A 22,821-nucleotide genomic window follows, 5' to 3' on the forward strand; every position below is an offset into this window, starting at 1 on the left:
AAAATGACGATTATCGATTTAACGGTTTAAGCTTCTAGATCTCTCTGCTGTAAACTTCTAAAATGAATAATGGTATTTCACAAAGGGCATTGACCGTTAACAAGGCAAACCGCAACCTCAGACTCATTTTACTCTTAAGAGAATGTAACAATATTACAATGAATAGAATAAGCACGACTGTTTTTCAATCTAATTATAAAGAATAGCTCCTTAGACGATGAATGTAATGACAAAATTATAAAAGATAATATAATATTCTATTAGAGATAAGTGTATGCGATTAAGAGAAACAGAACTCCCCTTCCGCTCCTCTTGAGAATAAGGTTTTTCTCTTTTGGTTTCTTTTTTACCATCATTTCTGCTGTAGTTTGAAGAAGAAAAATATTTCCAAAAGAATTGCCCAGAAACTTCGTCCTTGAAATTTAGATGGATTAAATTGACAGTCATCTTTCCAAAAACTCTCTGACTTGGAGCTTCAAGGAAGTCTCAGGTTTTAGAGTTTTTGATAAGATGAGAGTCACGATAATCGATGAATAAATGAAGGACAAATACTCTAGCCAACATTTTTAAAAGGTGTTTTTTCAGCATACGGTAGATTTGTTTTAGAATGTTTTCTTTTAAAAATGTTGACTAGATGTTCTTTAATATTCATTTTTACGATAATGATATGATGATTAACTTTAAGGCATGCTATTTTGTATGCATATTTATCACTGTTGATATTTGTCTGACTTATCGTGCTAGAACATCTATCTATCCTGTTTTATCATGCTGAAAAATCCATATTTCCTGATTCATAAATGCCGAAACAGGCTTATATTAATTTTGCTTTATCAATGCTAAATGGCAGGTATAAGTATTATGATTTATCTATGTTGAAACAGACATATATTTTTATGCATCAAAGCTGGTACTGATTATATTGTATGATTATTTGTTCAAACAATATAATGATTGATTAGTTAACGGCATATGTAATATGTCATCTACCTATCCAAACGGTAGTATGTTGCGAAGAACTATCTGCTAAAACATGATTTTACAGCCACAAATAAGAAACTTGGGGTCAACTTCATTTCCTTATGGTGGAGTATACATATATATATATATATATATATATATATATATATATATATATAAATATATATATATATATATATATATATATATATATATTATTGATGGCTGTCTTGTAGTTCTGACAGTGCTCAATAAATTAAAAATTCAGAGTATTATAAATGAGTAAAAGCAACATACTTTTCGTCTGACACTACGGCCGTTTTGACATAGAGGCCTCTCATCAGTTGTTGGTTGTGTGATCTTCTTTGATGGAGAGTAGGTAATAAGAATACACCCACCAACAATCACATATATATATATATATATATATATATATATATATATATATATATATATATATATATATAATTCTTACATTGCAAAAGATCCAGACTTCATGTTCTTATCATTGTAATTCTAAATTTAATTCACTTTCTGGTTCTGATACATCCCGACATAATACCGTTTAGAGACGGTGGGTCGCATGCCTAATGAAGGAAATCCCTGGTCGTTTTGAGTGATTTAGTAATCTGGTGTATAACAATAACAACAAAATCATTTATTTCCCTCAGTTTTTCTACACCTGGCTATATCTTGACAAACATTAATAAATACTTTATCATTTATCAAAATATTCTTACTAAAACTAGAGTTGATTTCAAATGAAAATATCTCACCAAAATAGCTTTGCATCGTTTAGAAGAGATCATATCATTGCTTTTTCGAATTACTGTTATTTTCATAATATAATAAATTTCACTTTTAATCCTGATTATTTTTTTGCTTTACAAAACATCTTTTTAAAGTCAATTTTCATTAACAAATATTTTTTTTGATAATTATGTTTTATTCCAACCTGCTATTGCCATACTATTGTAACGTACAACTGTAATACTTGTAACAATGATTTTCTTAATGTGTAATGACGTAATGTATTTCAAAATAGTCTCTTTTTTTATAAAAAAATATTAGTCTAACCCGACGAGAAAGAAGGAAAATTGTGTCCCATTAGTTTTATTCCTCGTAGATATGTTTGTATATGAAATTTCTATTGCTTGCATGAATTGGTGAACAAAAGCAACGATGCATTTTAAACATTACTTTTATACCGATGTATTCAAGGGCCGTAAATAGCCAAGGCCCAATCGCATGTGGGACTGCGAGCCTTATTTCAGACATTCCTAAAATTTGATGTAACTCATGAAACTACTTATTTAATCATGCAGAGCCTGCTCTTTTTGGGTGATTAGCGCCTTAAGCATATATTTCACGAATAAACAGATTTTATTATCAATTTAATGAATACAGTCATGTGACTTTTACGAGACTTTTTCACTCCTTTTCTATATTTTACTTGTGATAAAACCACATTCATTAATTGTTTGTAATGAATTGTATTTAATCTTTTATATTCTTCAAATTCTTCAAAAATAACTCTGATCTCTCTCTCTCTCTCTCTCTCTCTCTCTCTCTCTCTCTCTCTCTCTCTCTCTCTTTCTTTCTCTCTCTTTCTCTCTCTCTCTCTCTCTCTCTCTCTCTCTCTCTCTCTCTCTCTCCCACTGTCCGGCTCTATCTGGGTACATGACCATCTGCTGTTGCGATGATCTAAACGCGGAGTCACTATTTCGTCCATTCTAAATAGTTATATTATCCTACGATTCCTCCGATGGTTAGTCCCAGAGAAAGGCTTGCCGTAGTAAACTCAATTTGTCGATCTTTTTTCCATTGTATAATTATTAATACCATTAACCTGCACAATGTACAACGTTTTTGCACACGATTCAAGTATTCATGACTTATTTAATTCCTCGCTTTCATATTACTTTACTGGTTCTTGACTGCTAGAAAGTGTCCAATTTTCAACATCCAATAATAATCTTCATGCACAGCAATAGCAAATAAGTTTTTCTCACAGTCCAAACGGATACCCTCTGTGATAGCCATAAATTAGTGGCATAAAAATGGGTTCTACATTCAGGCCGGTTCATGATATTTAATATATCTAGGTTTGTCAAGTAGATTTGACCAGTTCTCTAGATTCAATTTGACTTTGACAGTGTTCATCAGAATAGGGGGGTACCATGACATAAAACATTGGTTTTGTCTCTCAAACTGGAGGCACTGTTCAACTCAAGGTTCAACTCACACTCACTATGTTGTGTGGCCTCTTTTGCAATATATGTTTCCTTCGGTCATGGGGCGCTCTACTTAAAGAGACCAGAGCATACACCTTCAAATAGAGATAAAAAGGCTTACCAAAATTGTCAAGAATTTCAGGATGCAAGGCCTAATGTTCATTTTTTTCAGAAAAATATATAACCTTAAAAATGTAAGGCCTAATGTACATTTTCCAGAAATATATATATAACCTTAAAACATGTAAGGCCTAATGTACATTTTCCAGAAATATATATAACCTTAAAACATGTAAGGCCTAATGTACATTTTCCAGAAATATATATAACCTTAAAACATGTAAGGCCTAATGTACATTTTCCAGAAATATATATAACCTTAAAACATGTAAGGTCTAATATACATTTTCCAGAAAAATATATAACCTTAAAACATGTAAGGCCTAATGTACATTTTCCAGAAATATATATAACCTTATGCAAGGCCTAAAGTACATTTTTCAGAAAAATATATAACCGTTAATACATTCCATCTATTACACAAATTTTACAACTGTGAATATAAATCTCATGAAATATATTTATTTTAAAAAATCATATTAGAAAATGAATTAATTTTTTAAAAAGGATAACAGTTTTTTAATAACGTTTTGATTAAACATTTTTGTTTTCTAACAAAAGTATCATTATTAAAAATATTTAATCAGTTTCCCCGTCCATAATGCAAATTATCTCAATAATTAAAGCAAATATAATCTTCAATTTAATGTACGAAGATCGATGATATGAATGTTTTGGGTTTTTCCCTTTGTCAACAAAACATGATGAATGAGATACTAAAGACGGATGTATGAGATGAGATGATTTTCTTTTCGTTGAAGCTTTTATTCCTTTTCCATTATTCTTATTTATATCACCCTGTCCATATTAAGAGGTAGAGATGTAATCTCGATTTACTAAATGCTTATTCTTTCCTTTCTATTTTTATTGGAATTTTATGATTATGGTAGTCTTTAGATTATTACGATTATCATTATAACGGTAAACTCAGTTCACATCAAAAGTTTTCTGGAATTTATCATTTTAAAAAATCTTCAAATTTCTTTTTTTCAAAATGTTACTTTTTGAGGGTAACCACTGACATTGGTTTAAACTGATGACCAATGTCTTAATTGGAATGCGAAGTCTACCGTTATAATTAGGCCATAAATATTCCGTGATATGAATAAGTCCATACCATATATCCATGTCAATCTATCAAACTTACTGCGAATTCCATCAACATATCTCTTACTTGAGCATCGATATTCAAATTTATGATTAATCAAGTCTTAGGACGTTCAAGACACGAAGAAAGTGATAAGGTAATGAACGTTTATAAAAACTCGACTGCTTATGGCGCTCCATATGAAGAGGTCCGGAATTTGATTCATGAGGAATTCTCTGAAGGAGCGTCTATGAATATCATTTTGCATGACTTTTCTGATATCGTCTAAACGAAAGATAGAGTAGTCATCATGAGAGAAAAGTTTAGCGAAATAATTTGAACTCGGGTAATTTGAAAATGGATGTGGCATACTGTAATATGCATGTTTTTGAGGTGACACACTCCACTCAGACTATAACTTCTTGATGTATGTTTTTGAGGTCATACACTCCAATCAGACTAGATTTCAGCATGTATGTTTTCAGGTCGGACACTTCGTTCAATCTAATCTGTTTATCATGCAATAGCCTTCATAAATACATTGCCACATGGTTGCAGCCCATAATGACCTATTACAGTTGCAGTTCAAGCTAACATTCATTTATTTCTTTACAATCTTCAGTCACTAGACTTATACTGGCATAAACTTAAATCGAAACAAGAGAATCTATTAATTTGATTCAATATTTGACAAGGTTTTTTGACTGCAGGAACCTCATTATAAAGTTATTGTCAATGTTAAATTTCATGTGGTTCTCTGTTCATTACATAAACATTCGTATGAAATTCACTAATCACGCTGTCTATTTTATTGATCAGCATTGAATTCAAACATGATTTCTCTCAAAATCCAAACAGAACGGATTGTGTTGTTTTAAAAATGTTGATTTACATCAATAAAGAATATATTGGATGTCCAACTTTGGAAGAATATTAGAGTCATGTCATGCATGGCAAAGCGCGAATTAGCAATTGGTGAATATCGACACAGTTGACAAACTGCTCACACGACTTGACATTAAAAAGATTAGCATGTTTTAGCACGCAACTTATCAGTCATCCCATAACAAATCTCTTGATGCACAATGGTTTTCATCCTCGATACGGACATCGGATTATCACTTTAACCGTGAAATATATCTTATCCTAGTAGCACTCTGTTGCACTCTGAAAATTTAAACTTTGGTCCAGAAAACTCATCCTTCAAATATCAATCGATTTAAATGACCTTGAATTTGTCAAAAACTCTCTAACCTGGGACCTCCGTCGTCCCAGATTGAAGATATTGATATTTGAAGGACGAGTTTTCTGTCCAAAGTTTTTAATTCTTGTTCAAAGTGACACAGAGCTGAATAAAGTGCAAATGTACTCCATCATGTCGTTATTGAAGTGAAATTTTACAACAATTATGACAATGCGATTTATTGGTGATGTTTCCGAGGTTCAACTCTTGAGGCGTCTCATTTTATACAGCCTTCGTGAATCAGCAGAATATGACTACATAGGTGACCAACCGTCTCAAAACCGTATTACTTACAGGTGTTTTAGATGCTCGACATTGATCTTTAAGACAGACAATATTATAAGACATGTGTTTTATTGAGGACAATAACTGTGGGCTGACGATTAATTAGTTCCATACTTATATTTCTAGAAATTGAGATAAATTGATTTAAAGTTTATTTGCTGTTAACAATTGTATTTATACTTCAGCCACTCTTTTGTACCTTTTAGATAATTTTCCCGATCTGAACAAAAAATTTGCGGGCAATCCATTCAAAAATGGAATCAGAACGAGTGGAACCTCAGCGGACGAGATATAGTTTTTTTTTAAATAACAAAGACTTAAAATCCTCATTTCTTATAAAGTGAATTTTAGAATCACAAGTAAACATCTTTTTCATACAGAGACATCATACCGATTTGAGACGAATGGTCACATATCGATGATCTGTGGATCAAACCTCTGAAAACCTCTGAAGTCCCGATTTTCACGATCAGCGGATCCCGGTCCTAGAGCTGCCTACTTGAAATTTCAAAAGTCACATTAAATAGATTTAGAAATAAATAATGTACACTTAGCATGATCCAAATATCCTCCAAAGTCCTGAATATAGGAAGTAAGCATTCCTTTTCAACAAACCTTTTCTTTTCAATACGATTTATTGAGTCAAAGAAGCGAATGCAGTTCTGTAGCTGCGGTCAAAATTTGTATTTTTACGAATTTTTCGTAGTACTAGGCTGGTCTGCGATCGTGAAAATCGAGATTTCAGAGATTTCATCCGCCGACCATTGACATGCACTTTTACAGTTGACGTGTCATTTCTATATATATGGTATGAGGCTTTTAGTTTTTGTCATATATATATATATATATATATATATATATATATATATATATATATATATATATATATATATATATATATACATCACCATGTATTTTGGATTTTAACGTTGGTGAGTGTTTGCTTGAATGTGTTTTATCTTGCAATCATTTAAGAATTTTATCTAATAAATATTAGACTTTCAACTATGATACTTTCTTTCTTTTTTAAAAATGAAAAACTGATCACCTTCCGAGTTGTTGGATTTGAGCTCCCATTGTAATCTAGATATTGCTTTGTTTGTCTCTTCTTTTTCCAACACGATATTGATATTTTAAAAAAGAAGTAGTCCTTCCGACCCTTTAGGTCCATGGAGCCGGAGCTTATCCCGGTTTCTATAGCTTGAAAAGGACATAAGTAATTGCTTGCTATCCTTTGAATAAGACGCTAGTCTATCGGAAAGTACTTTCTGCCAGATCTAAAAGATCCAGCTACCCAATCACTGCTAGGTGGAGAGGGGTTCAGAAAAAAAAAATCTCGACTGCGCCCGGGACCGATCTTGGCCCCTTTGTATGTGAAGCGAATGCTCTAGCAACTTAGATATCGGGACCCCTATGTTGGAATGAACCTCATGCTTATGATTGAGGTTTTTGAGTTTCACCTACAACTTTGGGGTCAAAGTAAATGTCTTTAATGAAGACAATAAGTTTTGTTTTTTGAATAAAAAAAACGCTTAACTTTCATAACTGATTATATTCACTTTAAAAAAAACTTGAGCTTTTATATAGGGCAACATCCACTAAGCGTCCTCAAAGCGTTGTCTAAAGGGTCCCTGACTAACAGCAACAGGTGACATGTAGAAAGAGACATGACGCCTGTTAGGCGATATTCCAATATTTTTCCCGACAGAGACAACCCAGTTAACGGCCAGGTACTCATTTTACACCTGAGTACGATGAAAGAATGTGAGTAAAGGGCCTTTTCCAAAGTATCAACAATGCGCCGAGAGAGGCTCGTTCACAGGTACCTTCCGATCCGAAAGCGAGTGTCATACCACAAGACCACACAGACGCACAATTTATGTCATCTAGATCATTCCGAAATTATACCATTTTGAGATAGTGAGTCAAACTATTAACAAACTAGACCCAGGGCGTTATTCACAAGAAAAGAAAATATTTCTCTCTCATTATTGATTTGAATTTTTTTCTCTCTCGGAAAAGGATCCCGCCAAGTCCTTTGGTCTAATCCTCGAGAAAATACGAAGAATGGGGGTTGCTCCTTGATTTATCAAAATGTCAAATAAAAGATCCCATAAGATAAAAAGGTAGTGTATTAAACACAAAACGAAAATAAAATATAAGAAAAACTTAATAAAAATTATCAGGGGTCCCGGTAGCTTATTTGGTAGAGGATTCGCTTTATACACAAAGGGACCAAGATCGATCCCGGGTGCAGTCCCAGCAGTGATTGGGATCTGTTGGAAACATTATGCCTCAGAATACCATATTGATAGGTTGCTCCTTGATTTATCAAAATAAAACATAAAGGGCACCATAAAGATCTGTAAAGGTGTATATTATAAAAGAATGCAAATTACAAGAAAGTTTCAACCCAAAGATCAGCTATCCTCAAAAGATGATCGAACATCAGAAACTCTGATTTCCAGTCATATTCTGAGACGAGATTCAAAATTTCCTGCCAATATTGCATTGACCGCGGATTTCAAAACATGTGGAAACCCATTAAGATTAAGGGATACCCCAATAACAAATTTACCCGTCCGGCTGAACCAGGATCTAAGGTCACTGGAAGATCAGCAACTGAATCGCAGCACCATTGAGGATCTTCAGGCACTGCAGACAAATTTCTTCGGATCGACAACGTTGGTTAGACCTAATTCACGGCCTGGTGGAGGCAGCCGATGCGTCCCAGTCCGATGTCAGAGATGCGAAAGGCTCATAAGTCAAGGAAGTCAAGGTCAAACGTGCGAACATTACACCACATAGGTTACCCGAAAGTTTGGACAATTTAATGCATAAGCTTATCATTAATTGCAAGAGCACACCGTTTCTGTTGTGAATAGTCTTCCTCTTCAGCATCATAAATAATCAAACATTGAACAAAATGTAACGATAACGAAACATTAGAATGGCTCAATTTTTATTTTGAAAAGATGTAAGATAAAATTCTTAAAAAGTGTGCATAGAACAAGTGGCAAGCAAAGAGGAAATAAAATAAATACCCACCTCCCGAAATAATAATAAAAATTATTCCAAAAAATCATTCTGCCTCGACTGACAATCGAACTTCAGACTTTCTGATTGCTGACCAGACGAGTAACCTATGTGGTGTAATGGTAGCACTTTTACCATTAATCAGGGCTCTGAGATCCGATCCCTAGTCGAGGCAGGCTGTTTTAGGATTATTTTATCTTGTGTTGTCTACTTGCTTTTTCTGGCACGGTTTCATACAAATCTTATCATATCTTTACTCCAAGATGTATCTACTTTTTTCCTCTTTCCCACCTATCGTGTCTATTTATCTTACTGGTTTTTTGGTGATTGTAAGCGCGGCTAACTTTAGATCAGTGAGTCGCAACCCCCGTTAAAGCTGACTTTGGCCCGATTTATATAAAGTAGCTAGATTAAATGATTTCCTAAAGTCGTAAGAACATTCTATGGAGCCTTGATAGTTCAGTAGATAACTCTCTCACAGAGATGATTTAGTAGCAAATTCTGTTAGAAATGGCGAAAATACCTAAGGACAGTGTCATGTACAAATTGTAGCGAATAATTACTACTGTCCATGAAACACTACAGGAAAGGAGCTACTTTGCAAACAGCCGTCAAGAACTTCATAGTTCAAATGTAAATTATGAAAGTGAGATTAATAAACGAATATTTGTCATCAAAAGTATGTTGGCGAAGTTTCGACCCTCAATATGGCGGACCGGAAGTAACTTTTATAACGGTTATCAAGATGTCTACCAGGAATGTGTGATAACGATGTCAAGATGGCGACGGGAATTTCGTTATTACAATTATCAAAATGACGTACCAGAATGGTCCAACCGGAAGTTCGACCATTTTGAGATAAAAAATGATTCAACCAGGGGTTTTGAATATGGCGACAGGAAGTGATAGAATTAACGGTTTAAAAAACGGTGACCAAAAATAACAAAAGCATTGGGAAGTTTTGGTGCATTAAATGCCCTGTTTTAAGCCTACAAAAAAGGCCTATGGAAAAGATAGAAAAAAAGATCTGCCAAAGAATGGCTAGCAGAGCAAAATACCTGCACACTCTATAAACCAATCGCTCGAAGGCTTCATAGAATTATAGTATCGGTTGAAGGTATTGACCACCAATGGCAAGCGGATTTTGTTGACAAAACAAAGTTATTTGAACAATAGAGTGTAATCAAATACATTTGCACATGCATCGATGCATCAAAACAAAATGCTTCGACAGTTTCTCTGAGAGACATAACTGGGAAAGCAATTGTCACTGCATTTAAACACATAATAACAGAAAGAAAGAAAGTGGTTGACATTTCAGGCAAAGGGGCTGAATTCAAAAGTCGGATCATCATTATAGCTTGTCGCTCCAACACCGAACCCACTCCACAGCATCTGTGGAGCAGACTCTGAGGTCATGGTCAGTGCAACTGGGCCCATCCTGGCATTCTCTAAGGATACTCTCTATCGTCTGCTCTGGGCATCCACATGTACACAGGCTAGTCTCAGTCAGCCCCCACTTTTCCATCTGTTCTCCCAATTTTAAAAAGTCGGATAATGCAGTCTTTTATTATCCCCTCTCCCCCCTCCCCCTCCAACTAACAATGTAGAAATCAAAGTTAGTTTTCACGAACTATTTAACGTGATTCTAAAAAAACGTATGTGACTTAATTTCACTCAATAATACTCTGAGATTTGTCAATATGTTGGGTGACCTTACATAATTTCAAAATAACACTTATCACAGAAGAATATGAGACCCCTCAACTCAAAATGGTATTATAATAAGTATCCGGATGAATGGGACCTTGAAAAATAAATTTAGAATAGAAATGATAAGAAATTGTATTTATTCTCCTCTTTAGAGGATATAAGGTAACCTCACGCATCATATATGTGTCTATAAATTCAATTTCCAGCACCAAATACATTTCGACACAACATTGTTCTTCGGCGGTAGGTGACATGTCTATATACTATGGAGGGAACAAAATTGACGTCACTATGCTCTTTGTAATTGTTTTTAGAAGTCGTTTTAATGATTAGTTCCCACTAAATGATATCAACCGTTGCACATGGTTTTGTGTGTACGTTTTATCCTGCTGGTATATGATGTGATCTTTTACTTTAATGCATAGCAACAATAGGGAAATTATCTGATCCCCTACGAATAGTAGCAAAGTTGTCATGGAAATTGAAAAATTGTAATATCGCCTAATATGCGTCATGTCCCGTCCTACATGTTAAATGTTGCTGTTGACCAGGGACCCCTCGTAAAGCGCTTTAAGCACATTTAGTGGATATTGCGCTATATAAAGCTCAATTTTCAAAAAATTATTTATTAAAAAAAAAATGTTTTTAGATGTGGGGTTTGCGTCCCTCGCAAGAGGAGTAACCGCGTGTCAACCTGGTTGATACATGGTGGTTGACGTTGGTCGGTATAATGCCATATAGATATTTCCAACTTGTGACAAGAAACCAACAATGATAGGGTAGTTACGTTATTTAGATATGGCGAACAATGCTCCGAGATAGACCAGCGTCCTAGCCCAAAGGATAGAAGTAATTTTTACTCTACCTTAAACGGTACAGAAAGTCGGATGAACTCCTATGTTGTATGCATTGAGAATATAAATGACTGTTTTCATTATTTGCCATAATTATAATCATTGTCATAGTCATGATCATCATCATCATCATCATCATCATCATCATCATCATCATCATCATCATCATCATCATCATCATCATCATCATCATCATCATCATCATCATCATCATCATCATCATCATCATCATCACCATCATCACCACTGTCGGTAGTGTCATTTAACAAAATATGAAAGGCTGCTCCTGGGGTTTTATCTATTTAATTTTTAAATCTTTGAATGCAGAAGGAAATTTATAAACCAAAACTATGAGGTCACGAGAAATATTATAAGCAACTCACAAACGTTAATTTATAAGTAGAATTAAACATACTCAACTGTATTTGACACTCGTCCATCTTAAATCACGGCCCACTCGCCTACACCTCCATTTTACCTATACTCAGATTAGTGCTATTTTAAACTGTCTGCCCTTATTTTGCACATCAGCAGTCGAATCTAACTTTTTAATGGGCACACATATTATCGATTCGATTCATACGTTCAAAGACCACAAAAGAGAGGTTGTTTTGACACGGCAAAATACACGCAAAAAAACCCCCAAAAAACAAAAACAAAACAAAAAAAAACGCGATGCGTATTGCCATAGAAGACCATCCGGTAATATTACTTTTTTTTTCTAAGCAAAAATTCGTCGAACGAGCAAGATCTGATTATTCTCAAGGGATACAACCCATACACGATGCCGTATCTTTATTTCTAAACTGAGTTGTCCCCCTTTAAATCATTCACAGAAAGTATTACGAGCTCTTGCTTAATGTGGAAGACTGATATAAAGATATGTAAATTTGCTGTGTCAATCGCCAAAGAAACACTTCTTTACGATTTAACTGTGCAATGGAGCTCACAACATGGATGAGACCGAGTTCTCAAATTTTTCCATTACTTCTTACGTCCCCTGTTCTTGCCTTTTCTCTTTTTCTCATTCTCTGCTTGGCACTCTGCTGCACGTGCTTTAAGCATTTCACGGGTAACGAGGCCTGAAGCGTCCGCTTCAAACTTCTCAAATGACGTCATTGACGGTGTTAAACCGGTGTGGGTCAAATCGACCCGGATAGCGTCTGGAGGAACTCTCTCTTCTTTGAAAAGATCCAACATAATTGGCCTTATTGGACCTATTGGCACTGTATTGTTTTGGACGATATGTATCATCTTTTCCATCTTCTTGAGGACAAAATCCATGTCATTTATCAGATCTCCGTTCACAGTGTTTTCAGAGTCGCCTATTTTGATTGGGCGCAACTTTTCCGCTAGTGCGTCGACAATAAGTAACAAGTTTGACAAGAGTTTGTCTAGCTTTTGGACCCGCGCATCTGTTAGTTCAATATCCCTGGATTTTTCCATCTCAATCTCTATCATGTCTTCATATTGTCTTGAAAGCCTTGCGCCCTTTTTTGCGTCATATTTTAGATGCTGGTTACTGTCATTCAAAAATGACATCTTCTTTCTTAATTCCGCATTTCTTTCCTGGCTGTTCGCCTTTTCCGTTGTTAACAAAGTGACTAAGTCGGATTGATCTTTGAAGCATTCGATAACATTATCAATATCTGAAACCATTGCAGCGTTCTTTAAAGCTGTTATGATGTCGTTAGCGGCGATAGCTTTGTTTCTTTTCTTGAACTGGACTTCGATGATATTAGCAGTCTCTACAAACGATAATTGGTTGGCTTCTCTCTCAGCAAGAAATCTTGCCAGTGACACGCTTTTTCTTCTGTCGTCTAACTCATTTCTTGTCTCTAGAATAAGGTCGTCAAAGTGTTGAGTCACACTCGCCATCTCCATATTGACAGGTTTTAGTGCTTCCCTCTCAACTTCAAGGTATTTCAGTGCTCTGTCTCTTAAATTTGTGAAGTCTTGCAGCTCCACTTTCTTTTCAGCGATCTGCTTCTCCTTCAGCTTTGTTCGAATTGGGATCGCCACAAGGTCCTTGTTTAGTTCGTCCAGTATTTTTTGTAGTCGACGATGTGACAATTTAGCGGCATTTTCTCTGTCCCGGCTGTCTTCAACCATAACTTGGGTATGAAGGAATTTCTCGTGACGTTGTTCGTAGTCCACCCTAGTTGCTTTCGCCTCAGTCCGTGCTCGTTTCAGTTCCAGCTTGCTTTGATCCAACGAGGCTTCGCTTTGTCTTGATTTATAATCTTGTTTAAGAAGACGTTTTCCCCATTTGAACAAATTAGAGTCGTTAACACCAATTGAGACATGAAGAGGAAGCCTCTGCATTCGTAGCTTGTCTTTGTTGTTATGGGCGAAAACAGCCGCATTAAGTGTCATCGGCATCATCAACTGTTTGCTTGTCATGTGAGTGAGACAAGCATTGCCGATTCGAAGCGCGTTTCTCTCATCCTTCATTCTATGTAGAACTGCTTCTGTCTGGTGAATGTAGACCTCTCTATCGAACTTTTTGAGATTTATCTTCTCCTTTAGAGTGGTGAGCTCGTTGGTCATAACGAATTGATTAGACGCCATCTGGTGAGTGGGAAGAGAAAAATAGACTTATCCTTGTGAATTGCTACTGGCAACAACGATGATGGCGATGATGATGATGATGATGATGATGATGATGATGATGATAATAACAATAATGAAGATGATGATGATGGTGATGACGATGATGGTAATGATGATAATAATAATAGTAATAATGAAGAAGAAAAAGAAGAAGAAGAAGAAGAAGAAGAAGAAGAAGAAGAAGAAGAAGAAGAAGAAGAAGAAGAAGAAGAAGAAGAAGAAGAAGAAGAAGAAGAAGAAGAAGAAGATTATGACGATGATGATGATGATGACTTTTTTTTTAAAGTCTCCCCCCTCCCAAACCTCCTACTAGAAGTTCTAAGTGTAGGGGGTTTGGGAGGGGGGAGACTTAAAAAAAAAGTCCCCCCCCCTCCCAAACCCCTTACTAGAACAAGAATACTTGGGATGTAGTAGCTTATGGAAGGTCTCCCAATGATTGTATTGATTTATCAGATATGCTGTTATGTGCACATTAAATGAATAAGGCCTTGTCCTTTTTCAATCTCAATTTTATTTCAGAGATACAGAATATCGAAGAAAGAGAATTGCATCATCTGTGAACAACAAATACATAACAGTGAAACGTAACAATAACTGATATCGTAAGGCTTTTATAATTCTCTATGCCCCCCAAGTCTTTGGATAGTGCTTTCTTGACAAGTAGGGGACAAAGACTGATATTAAATTAGAAAAATGATGATCAGTTGCAATAATATGGTGCTTTCTTCGCAGATAGAGGACAGGGATATAGATTAGATTCGTACTAAATGATTTTCGAGTTTTAAGTAACGTAAAATGAAAGTCATTTAATTCTTGAGCGCCTCTCGGGTAGCTGGTCTGTTTCCTTCAGACCAGGCTTGTTTTATGGCTGGAGGGCCATCAAAGCGCGGGGCAAGCGAGCTGTCCTAGGAGGTGGAGTTCCTTCGGCATCACCGGCTGGAGCAATCGGTTTGTTAGGTTGTTTTGTTGGGACGATAATTTCGTCAGCAGGACCGTTGCTGAGTGGCTCTTCGAGCGGTGGAGCATCGGGCTGTACTGTCTCTGGAGTTGCTTTCTGGCCTGCTGAGTTGGAGACCATCTTGGGTGTTGCAGGCGTTGAATTATTGCTCTTTGCCACTGTTGTGGTGGGTGTAGGCAGTGTGGCTAGAGGGGCCCTGGCAATTACTGGGTGGTAGAGGCGCAGGAATTTTCTGTTTCTTAGTGTTATTCTGCCCGATCCATCAACTCTGACGACATACTGGTCGAACTGACGGACTTCAATAACGATTCCTGTTTTGTCCCATTTCGTGGGAAATGGCCCTGTCTGATTTTGTATCCTGACGCAGTCTCCAACAGTAAGGGGGGGGGGGTAGAATGCGAGTATGGGCAGATAGTCTTTCTGCATCCTTCATGTGCCTGTTTCTTAAGGCATCTTCCCTGTTGGCCAAGGTCTCTTGCCAGGTTTTATGGGGGATATATTTTCCTGGGTGTATCGGAATAAAGTCCCTGATTGGCCTTCCAAATATGCACATCGCAGGGGATAGCCGAGTGTCCCTGTCTGGCGTGTTACGATACTGAAGGATGGCGCATTGGAAGGAGTCTGTGTCAAAGTTCCCGTCACGACCGGTGTTGTCCATGATCATTCGTTTGATGGTCTTGACGCCAATCTCTGCCCTGCTGTTGCTGTGGGGGTATGCCACTGAGGAGAGACGGTGTTGGACCCCCCAGTTGCGCAGGAACGTTGTTGTGGTTGTAGAGGTGAATTCTGGGCCACCGTCAGATGAGAGTTCATCACTGATGCCGTAAGTAGTGAAAGTGCGTCTTAGGCTGGTAATGAGGCCTGTGGATCCACCATGTGCTCTTTCCACGATGGGCCAATTGCTATATCTGTCGACAATTACTAAGTAGTTATGTCTTGCATATTGGAAAAAGTCTGCACAGATACACTGGAAGGGGTATTGGGGTTGCATTGGCGGGGTAGGGGGAGCACTTGGTTGAGTTGGGGCTATGCGGTTGCAAGACTGGCACTTCGTTCGCATTTCACTTATTGCAGCGGTCATCCCAGGCCAGAAAAATGAGGCGTCAGCGCGGGAGCACATTTGGGACACACCTTGATGAGCTGAGTGGAGGGCTCGAAGGGCTTTGTCGCGCAGACTAGGAGGAATAATTATGCGGTCGAAACTTGTAAGTTTGTCTCTGAATTGAAAGTAAGGTCTAAGTTCTGTTGGCAAATTTTCTTTTGCACCAGGGAACCCATTTTCTATCAGGTCAATTAATGCAACCATTGAGTGGTCACTGCTGGTGGCAACACGAACATCGTTCCAAGTTATTGAGCTGATACCTCCAAGGGGTATTTCTTCATCTGCGTGTAAATTGGGGTTAGCAGGTTGTGCTCTGATGGCCATGAGGAAGTAATGAGGCAGAGTAGGGAGGCTGAGGTCAGTGGAGATGGGGCTTGCATCGTCGGGTAGATGGAGGTGTTTGGCTTCGCCCACTGGTTTGCGTGAGATGGTGTCTGCAGCAACATGATGGACACCAGGGATATGAGTAATCTGGAACCGATATTTCAGTGTCTTTTCTTTTAAGTTCCTGAGTCGTGGGTTTGGGATGGCATCCAAGTTCCTGTCACTGAACACCTTAAGGAGGGGTTTGTGATCAACTGCGATAATCAGGTTGGGACAGCCTAGCACGAAATGACGAGTTTTGTTGAGGGCATCTACCACAGCCAGGGCCTCTCCTTCAATCGGGGCGTATCTTGCCTCTGCTGGTGATGTAAAGCGGCTGCCCACTAATGTCACTTTCCAGCCTGTTCGGCAGCAGAATGGTTTGTTTGATGCGCATGTGCAATGCTTTTGTAGTAGCCAGAATCCAATGCCATCTTTGCTGAAATCAGTGGCCAGACATGTCGGTTTGTTTTTGTCAAATATTTCCACGCCTCTCTGAATTTCTTGGACGATGATGGACTTAGTTTCTTCAAACAGATTGTCTAGATCTTCAGTCCACATGAATGGTGTCTTGGGTTGAAGCAGTGTGCGGAATGGTTGCATTCTTTCTGCTGACGCAAAGGCATATGCGACCTGGTTTACAAGGCCAAACCGGCTTCTCACGTCGGTGATTGTGCAGGGTTTGGGAAATTTTTGAATTGCTTCTAAGACTTGTGGGCATGGACGAACAGTTGTTGGCGTAATTTCAAACCCTGCGAACTGGACTGTTTCTTTAGCAAAGGAGAACTTTGATAGGTTAAGAATGACCCCATTCCTGCCACATGTATCCAGGAACTTGGCTGTTTGGAAGAAACTGTCTTCTATGGATTGGGACCACATGATAGTGTCATCAATTACTTTTGTCTTGTTGCCGATGTCACTTATAATCTCGTCGAATCGTCTTGTGTAGGCATCGCCAGATGAAATGTACCCTTGAGGGCACACGCGATATCTGTATCGGCCCCAAGGGGTTATGAAGGTAGGCAGGTGTCTGTCCTCGGGGTCTAGTGCTATGCTGTGATAGCCATTCCAGGCATCGAAAGTACTCTTTCTCGTGTTGTGTGGAACCATGCGGGCCTGGTGGAATGGCGACTGAGTGTGGTGCGTCTCTCTAGTGGCATAGCGATTAAGGGCTTGGAAGTCCACGGTTCGGCAAGGTTTTCCCGATTTCTTAGCGCAGACAACCATCCGATGACACCATGACACTGGGGTCCCGATTGGAACTGGTTCCAGTACGCCAAGTTGATTGTCCTGATCAAGGCCAGCCTTAACCTGTTCCTGCCAGTAGATGGGTACTGGGATAGGGGTGTGGTGTGCAACAGGCGTGGCCTCATCGTCGATAAGGAGTCTCATTGGGGGTCCAGACATCATTGGTAGCCCTTGGTGCGCGCAGACATTGAAAGTGCTACTTCTGTAGTAGTCTAAGAGCCATTGTTCAAGCTTTTCTCTGTTTTCTTCTATGCCTGGGAAGGGCAGGATTGTTGGGAGGGGTGGTGGTTTCTGGCGAAGGGGACAATCGCAAGGGTCTTTGTCAGCAGTATTATTAGATTCACTATTTAGGACAGATTGGATGGTCTTCATAGAGTCTGTTATTATGGCTGATTCTATTGAAGGGACTGAGTGGTGTATGATACCAAGGTCTTTGCAGGCTTCCATGGATAAGAAAAATTTGTCAGTTGCTTGCGAGATGTAAACAATTTGACGCGTTGTTTTCCGTTGCATGGAATGTGTGAAGCCTGTTATTCGAAGGGCTAGGGCACCCACGATCTCGACGGGGTTTTGATTGCAGCTCTCATCTTCATTGAAGTAGGAGTGAGGTCGGCAGTGGTTAAACCTAGCTGTGTAAGGAGTGAGGTTCCAGCAAGACATGATTGGCAGCCGGTGTCTGCAATGGCCAGGGCTTTTACCGTATTGGTTGGGTTGCACAGGGTGGAATCGATTCCAAGGTCGTTAGCATCTGACGGGAGGGCTTGGATCTCAATTTGGACTGTCGGCTGTTGTGCAGATGGGCGCTTTTCCCATGACTCGCGTGCAGAATTGTACACATGATGGTCAAGACAATCAATCGAGCATAGTGCTTCAAACACAGCTGTTGCAGAGTTGCCTTGCCTTTTCTGTTTTGGTTTTCTGCAGACATTTTCAAATTGGTGGGGAATGTCGCAATTGGTGCATATATGACCGTATGCAGGGCAATGGTTGACTCTGTCTTGTTTCTTAGTGCCATGTCCATCTCTACCACAATAGCCGCATTTCCTTTTAGGGGGTCGGTTTTGCCCAGTAAGACGTTTTCTTTCCATTTGTCTATACGTGCTACTTGCTGCGTTGACTGATGTAGGGGTGAGCGTTAGAGGAAGGGAGTTAATCCTGCCAGCCGAGCGCTTCCCGCTTTCCTTAGCCTCGATAAAACGGATGGTGTTGTCGAGTGACATGTCTTGGTCAGCCTGCCCCAGCACATCGAGGCGAATGTCGTCGTCTGCTAAGCCGATTATCAAAGTGTCCCGAATCATCTGATCACTGTATGAGACGTTGACTCCACATGTGCACTTCAAATCGTACTGACAGACACTAGCTTGACCTTTGATGCGTGCGGCAAAGGTCCGAGCTGGTTCATCTCTGTCTTGTCGCATCTGCTGGAGTTGTAACCTAGCCACCATGACGTTTTCTTGGCGAATTGCGAGTTTTTTAAATATTATCAAGGAGAGTATTTTCATCACATGACGTGAGGTTAGTGAAACTCCTTGATAAGTCTCTACGGAGGGCCTCGTCGCAGCATTCAAGAGTTGAAAAATGATGTCCTGGCCGCTAAGTCGCGTGGCGAGCTTATATTCCGACCACCTCTGCTTGAAGTATGTCCATTCCTCGCTTGTTCCTGACACAGAGATGATCGGTCGCTTGACTTTTTCAGCTTTAACCCCTGTGGCCGTGGGCTCTGTTGCAGGGGATGTAGTCGGATGAGCAGTCCTCTCGTGGATGTCGAGGAGTCTGAGCAGGACGTCTGAAGGGATGTTTGATGTCCATGATTCTAGACAGCCTGGGGCAGGACATCTTATTGGGGTGATCTCCGCGAGATCTCTAGCGTCCGTCATACTTTTAGTTTCTTCGATATAAATGAATAAGGCATTGTCCTTTTTCAATCTCAATTTTATTTCAGAGATACAGAATATCGAAGAAAGACAATTGCATCATCTGTGAACAAATACATAACAGTGAAACCTAACAATAACTGATATCGTAAGGTTTTTATAATTCTCTACACGTCGGGTAAAGTAGATTTGAATATGCAGTGGGAGTTCCTATGCCATCAAAAATGAGTGGTAAAAAAATGGACCAATATCCTAATGGCAATATTTACGACACGCGTCAAGTCAACCAAGTTTTAGATTATCATCTCACGTCTGTGTCAGATCATCAGATCATTCTCATTGCAATTTTCGTCATTAAACGGAGTTAAAGAAAAAAAAATTGATTTATGGAGTTTTAGGGAGGTCTTCCGAAAGCTTTCCTGCAAAGGGAAACAACCCAAATATTCCCTCAAAAACTAACTTTAAGTTAAGAAAAAATCCTAGTACCTTTAATTAATCCTTATAAGAAAAGCAAACATCCTAGCACTTTTACTAAGGGAGGCCTTCCTAACTAACTACATCACACAGGCCAAATACGAAAATATACAGACTTACTTTTGACATTTTATGTGAGAATAAAATAAAAAAGAAAATAAACACGAATGCTTGGGCTTGTGTATATGAATCTGTCTATGAAGGTGACTTGAGAGAATACAGGAAGTTTGTGATACGACGGTATCCACGCAACGATTTTGTAAAATCATTTCGCATTCGAGAGTATTGGGACGTGCGCACATGCACATTAATGATTTATTCATAATAATATGAAATGACGTGGCCAAGGATAGCGTGCCTTAACAGTCGGGTCCTGCGTTCAAACCTTAATCACCTCTCTACTCACTTCATCTCTTGTTATTATCTACATATGTGCCTGCTCCACTCATTTTTTTCTGAATTCATATTCACCCAATATCGGATCTTACATAATGTCTCAATCGTTTCTGTACAAGTTTGTGTTGAGATAGAATGAAGTCGACGTCACTCAAGTCTTTGTTATTTTTTTTCTTTGCCATCTATTTTTATGAGTAATTCTCACTAATCTGTATTAACTATACTGTAAAAGTTTACGGTTACACATACATTTGTGTACTGGTCCGTTCTACTTCCGAATGGCAATGTTGTGAGTTTCTTAGCCAAGCGCACACAATCTATTGACCTCATGATCTCAAGAAATTGCAAGAGGGGCTCAAATTAGATACAGTGAAGTCCGCTTGAGCAGTAAAAAAAGAAGGCTTATCTTAAGCAAGGTTTATCTTTTCTAGTTTCAAGCCGAAACACCGTGGTTTAGCAACATTGCCAACGATGATGAGTAGTAGTTTGTAAAGTTTATACCAGTCATTTTGCACCCGGCAAAAAAAAAACAATCTTTGAATCATTGCACAATTTTCATTTGAACACACATGTCGTGTCAGGCAGGAATTCGTAGAAGGTGACTATTTCATCACCCTCACGTGCGTGTGCATGCTACAGATACCTTGAGTTTTCATATAGAGCACGTTTTCACTAAACGTGCTCAAAGCGCTTTACAAGGGTTCCCCAGCCAACAGTAACACTTAACACGTAAGACGAGACATGGCGCCTTTTAGGCAATATTACAAGTTATTTTTTCAGACAAAGGCAACACTGTTCACAGCCAGGTACTTATTTTACATCTTAGTACGATGAGAGAATGAGAGTAAAGAGCCTTTTTTCCTAAGGACTCAACTAATAACTATGTACCGCTCAGAGTGGGACTCGAACCCTGGACCTTCCGACCGGAAGGCGAGTTTTATACCACAAGTCCACATTTTAGTAAAACAATCATAACTAACTGCAAAAGATAACCCTTATTATTTGCAATCATTTCTCTTTTCTGTTGCAGTTTGAATTTATTTTTTTAAATCATTGTTATTATAGTATTTTTAAAATGTGTTGCACTGATACTTTGATGTTTAGAAAATTAAATTTTGGGAGCGATCAATGTATAGGAAAAGATGGACAAATACCATGGTCAGTTCGGTCACTCGTGATCCTTCTGGGCCATTAGACCCATGGCCCTGGAGTTTATTTCAGTGCGAATCACATTGATATAAAGTCATATGTAACTCCTCTTTTCATTTCAGGACAGTACAAGAAGCATGTTTAGGAATCCTTTTCATACTGGCAGTCTTAGAACATTCGTCACTAACAATTGCTAGGTATTCAGTCCCTCCTCATTGATATTGGTGTTGTTTATATAGTAATTTTTCCGAGGTCATAAAATTTGAGAAATATTTTGCAATACTTGTCACCATCCAGTCAACTGTAGTGCTCAGCATCGATTGATTTCTACAAGACAGGATAAAGACAACGACACATACTACTAGCCGTTATAATAAAGCAGCAAGTCTAATCATCCAGCGGCATTAACACACGAAAACATGGAAGACGGTGACTGATGCATGGAACGCGTTCTCTTAAGAAACTGACAGACACCTCACGACTTTCAGCACACTATTCGGTCGATAGAGGTACACACATGCGCCCAAAGGCTTTTTATCATCTAGCGATGGCTACAATCGGCGATCCGATGCAATATTGACCGACTTTCCGAGAAAAGAATAATGCATGGATGACACCATCCATTACGCTGATGACCTAGAAACTCATTGGTGGAGACCATTAATATCGTCTGGTGGAGACCTATAGACTTCTTGAACATGATGGGCGTTGCCGGACAAATAACAATTTGCCGAGCGCAATGCAAATTTCGTTGGATTCCACATTACCTAGACAAGCATCGAATCACTTCCCAAGTACATAGATTCTATCAAAACATTCCTTACCCCAAAGTGCAGAAAAGACAATCGGAGCTGGTTCGGGCTTGTCAACCATGAGTCAAACTACGCCCAGCTTACGGATTTTATTACGATCTTCTGCCCTTTCCTGAGTCCGAAGTACACATTTTTCTAGAGTCCGGTCGTTGACAAAGCATTTGAGGAGTCTAAAGAATTTATAATCCACTCTATTCGAGAAGGAGTTGAGAGTTTTGACATGACAAAACGACAAGCCTTCGCCCGGATTGGTCTTCACGCGGTATAGGAGATTCCTTTCTACAAAAGTACTGCTCCTCT

General features: G+C 38.6%; 1 protein-coding gene across 2 annotated transcripts; it reads right to left on the minus strand.

Annotated features, from left to right (window-relative positions):
* Nucleotides 1-11,819: 11,819 nt before the first annotated feature.
* LOC144977816 (uncharacterized) lies at nt 11,820-20,405 on the minus strand. 2 transcript variants are annotated; one of them, XM_078923210.1, is made up of 2 exons: nt 20,285-20,405; nt 11,820-14,103 (listed from the first exon to the last, which is right to left on the minus strand). In XM_078923210.1, exons 1-2 carry the CDS (start codon nt 20,291-20,293, stop codon nt 12,517-12,519), a joined length of 1,596 nt encoding a protein of 531 aa, XP_078779336.1. In that variant the 5' UTR covers nt 20,294-20,405; the 3' UTR covers nt 11,820-12,516. The 2 variants fall into 2 exon arrangements, with proteins under 2 accessions (XP_078779336.1, XP_078779337.1); XM_078923211.1 differs by having other exon boundaries at nt 20,177-20,296.
* Between the last annotated feature and the right edge of the window lie 2,416 nt (nt 20,406-22,821).

This window comes from Berghia stephanieae, chromosome 8 (assembly GCF_034508935.2).
Source record: "Berghia stephanieae isolate SIO BIC M18660-M18661 chromosome 8, UCSD_Bste_1.3, whole genome shotgun sequence".
Classification (NCBI taxonomy): Eukaryota; Metazoa; Mollusca; class Gastropoda; order Nudibranchia; family Aeolidiidae; genus Berghia; species Berghia stephanieae.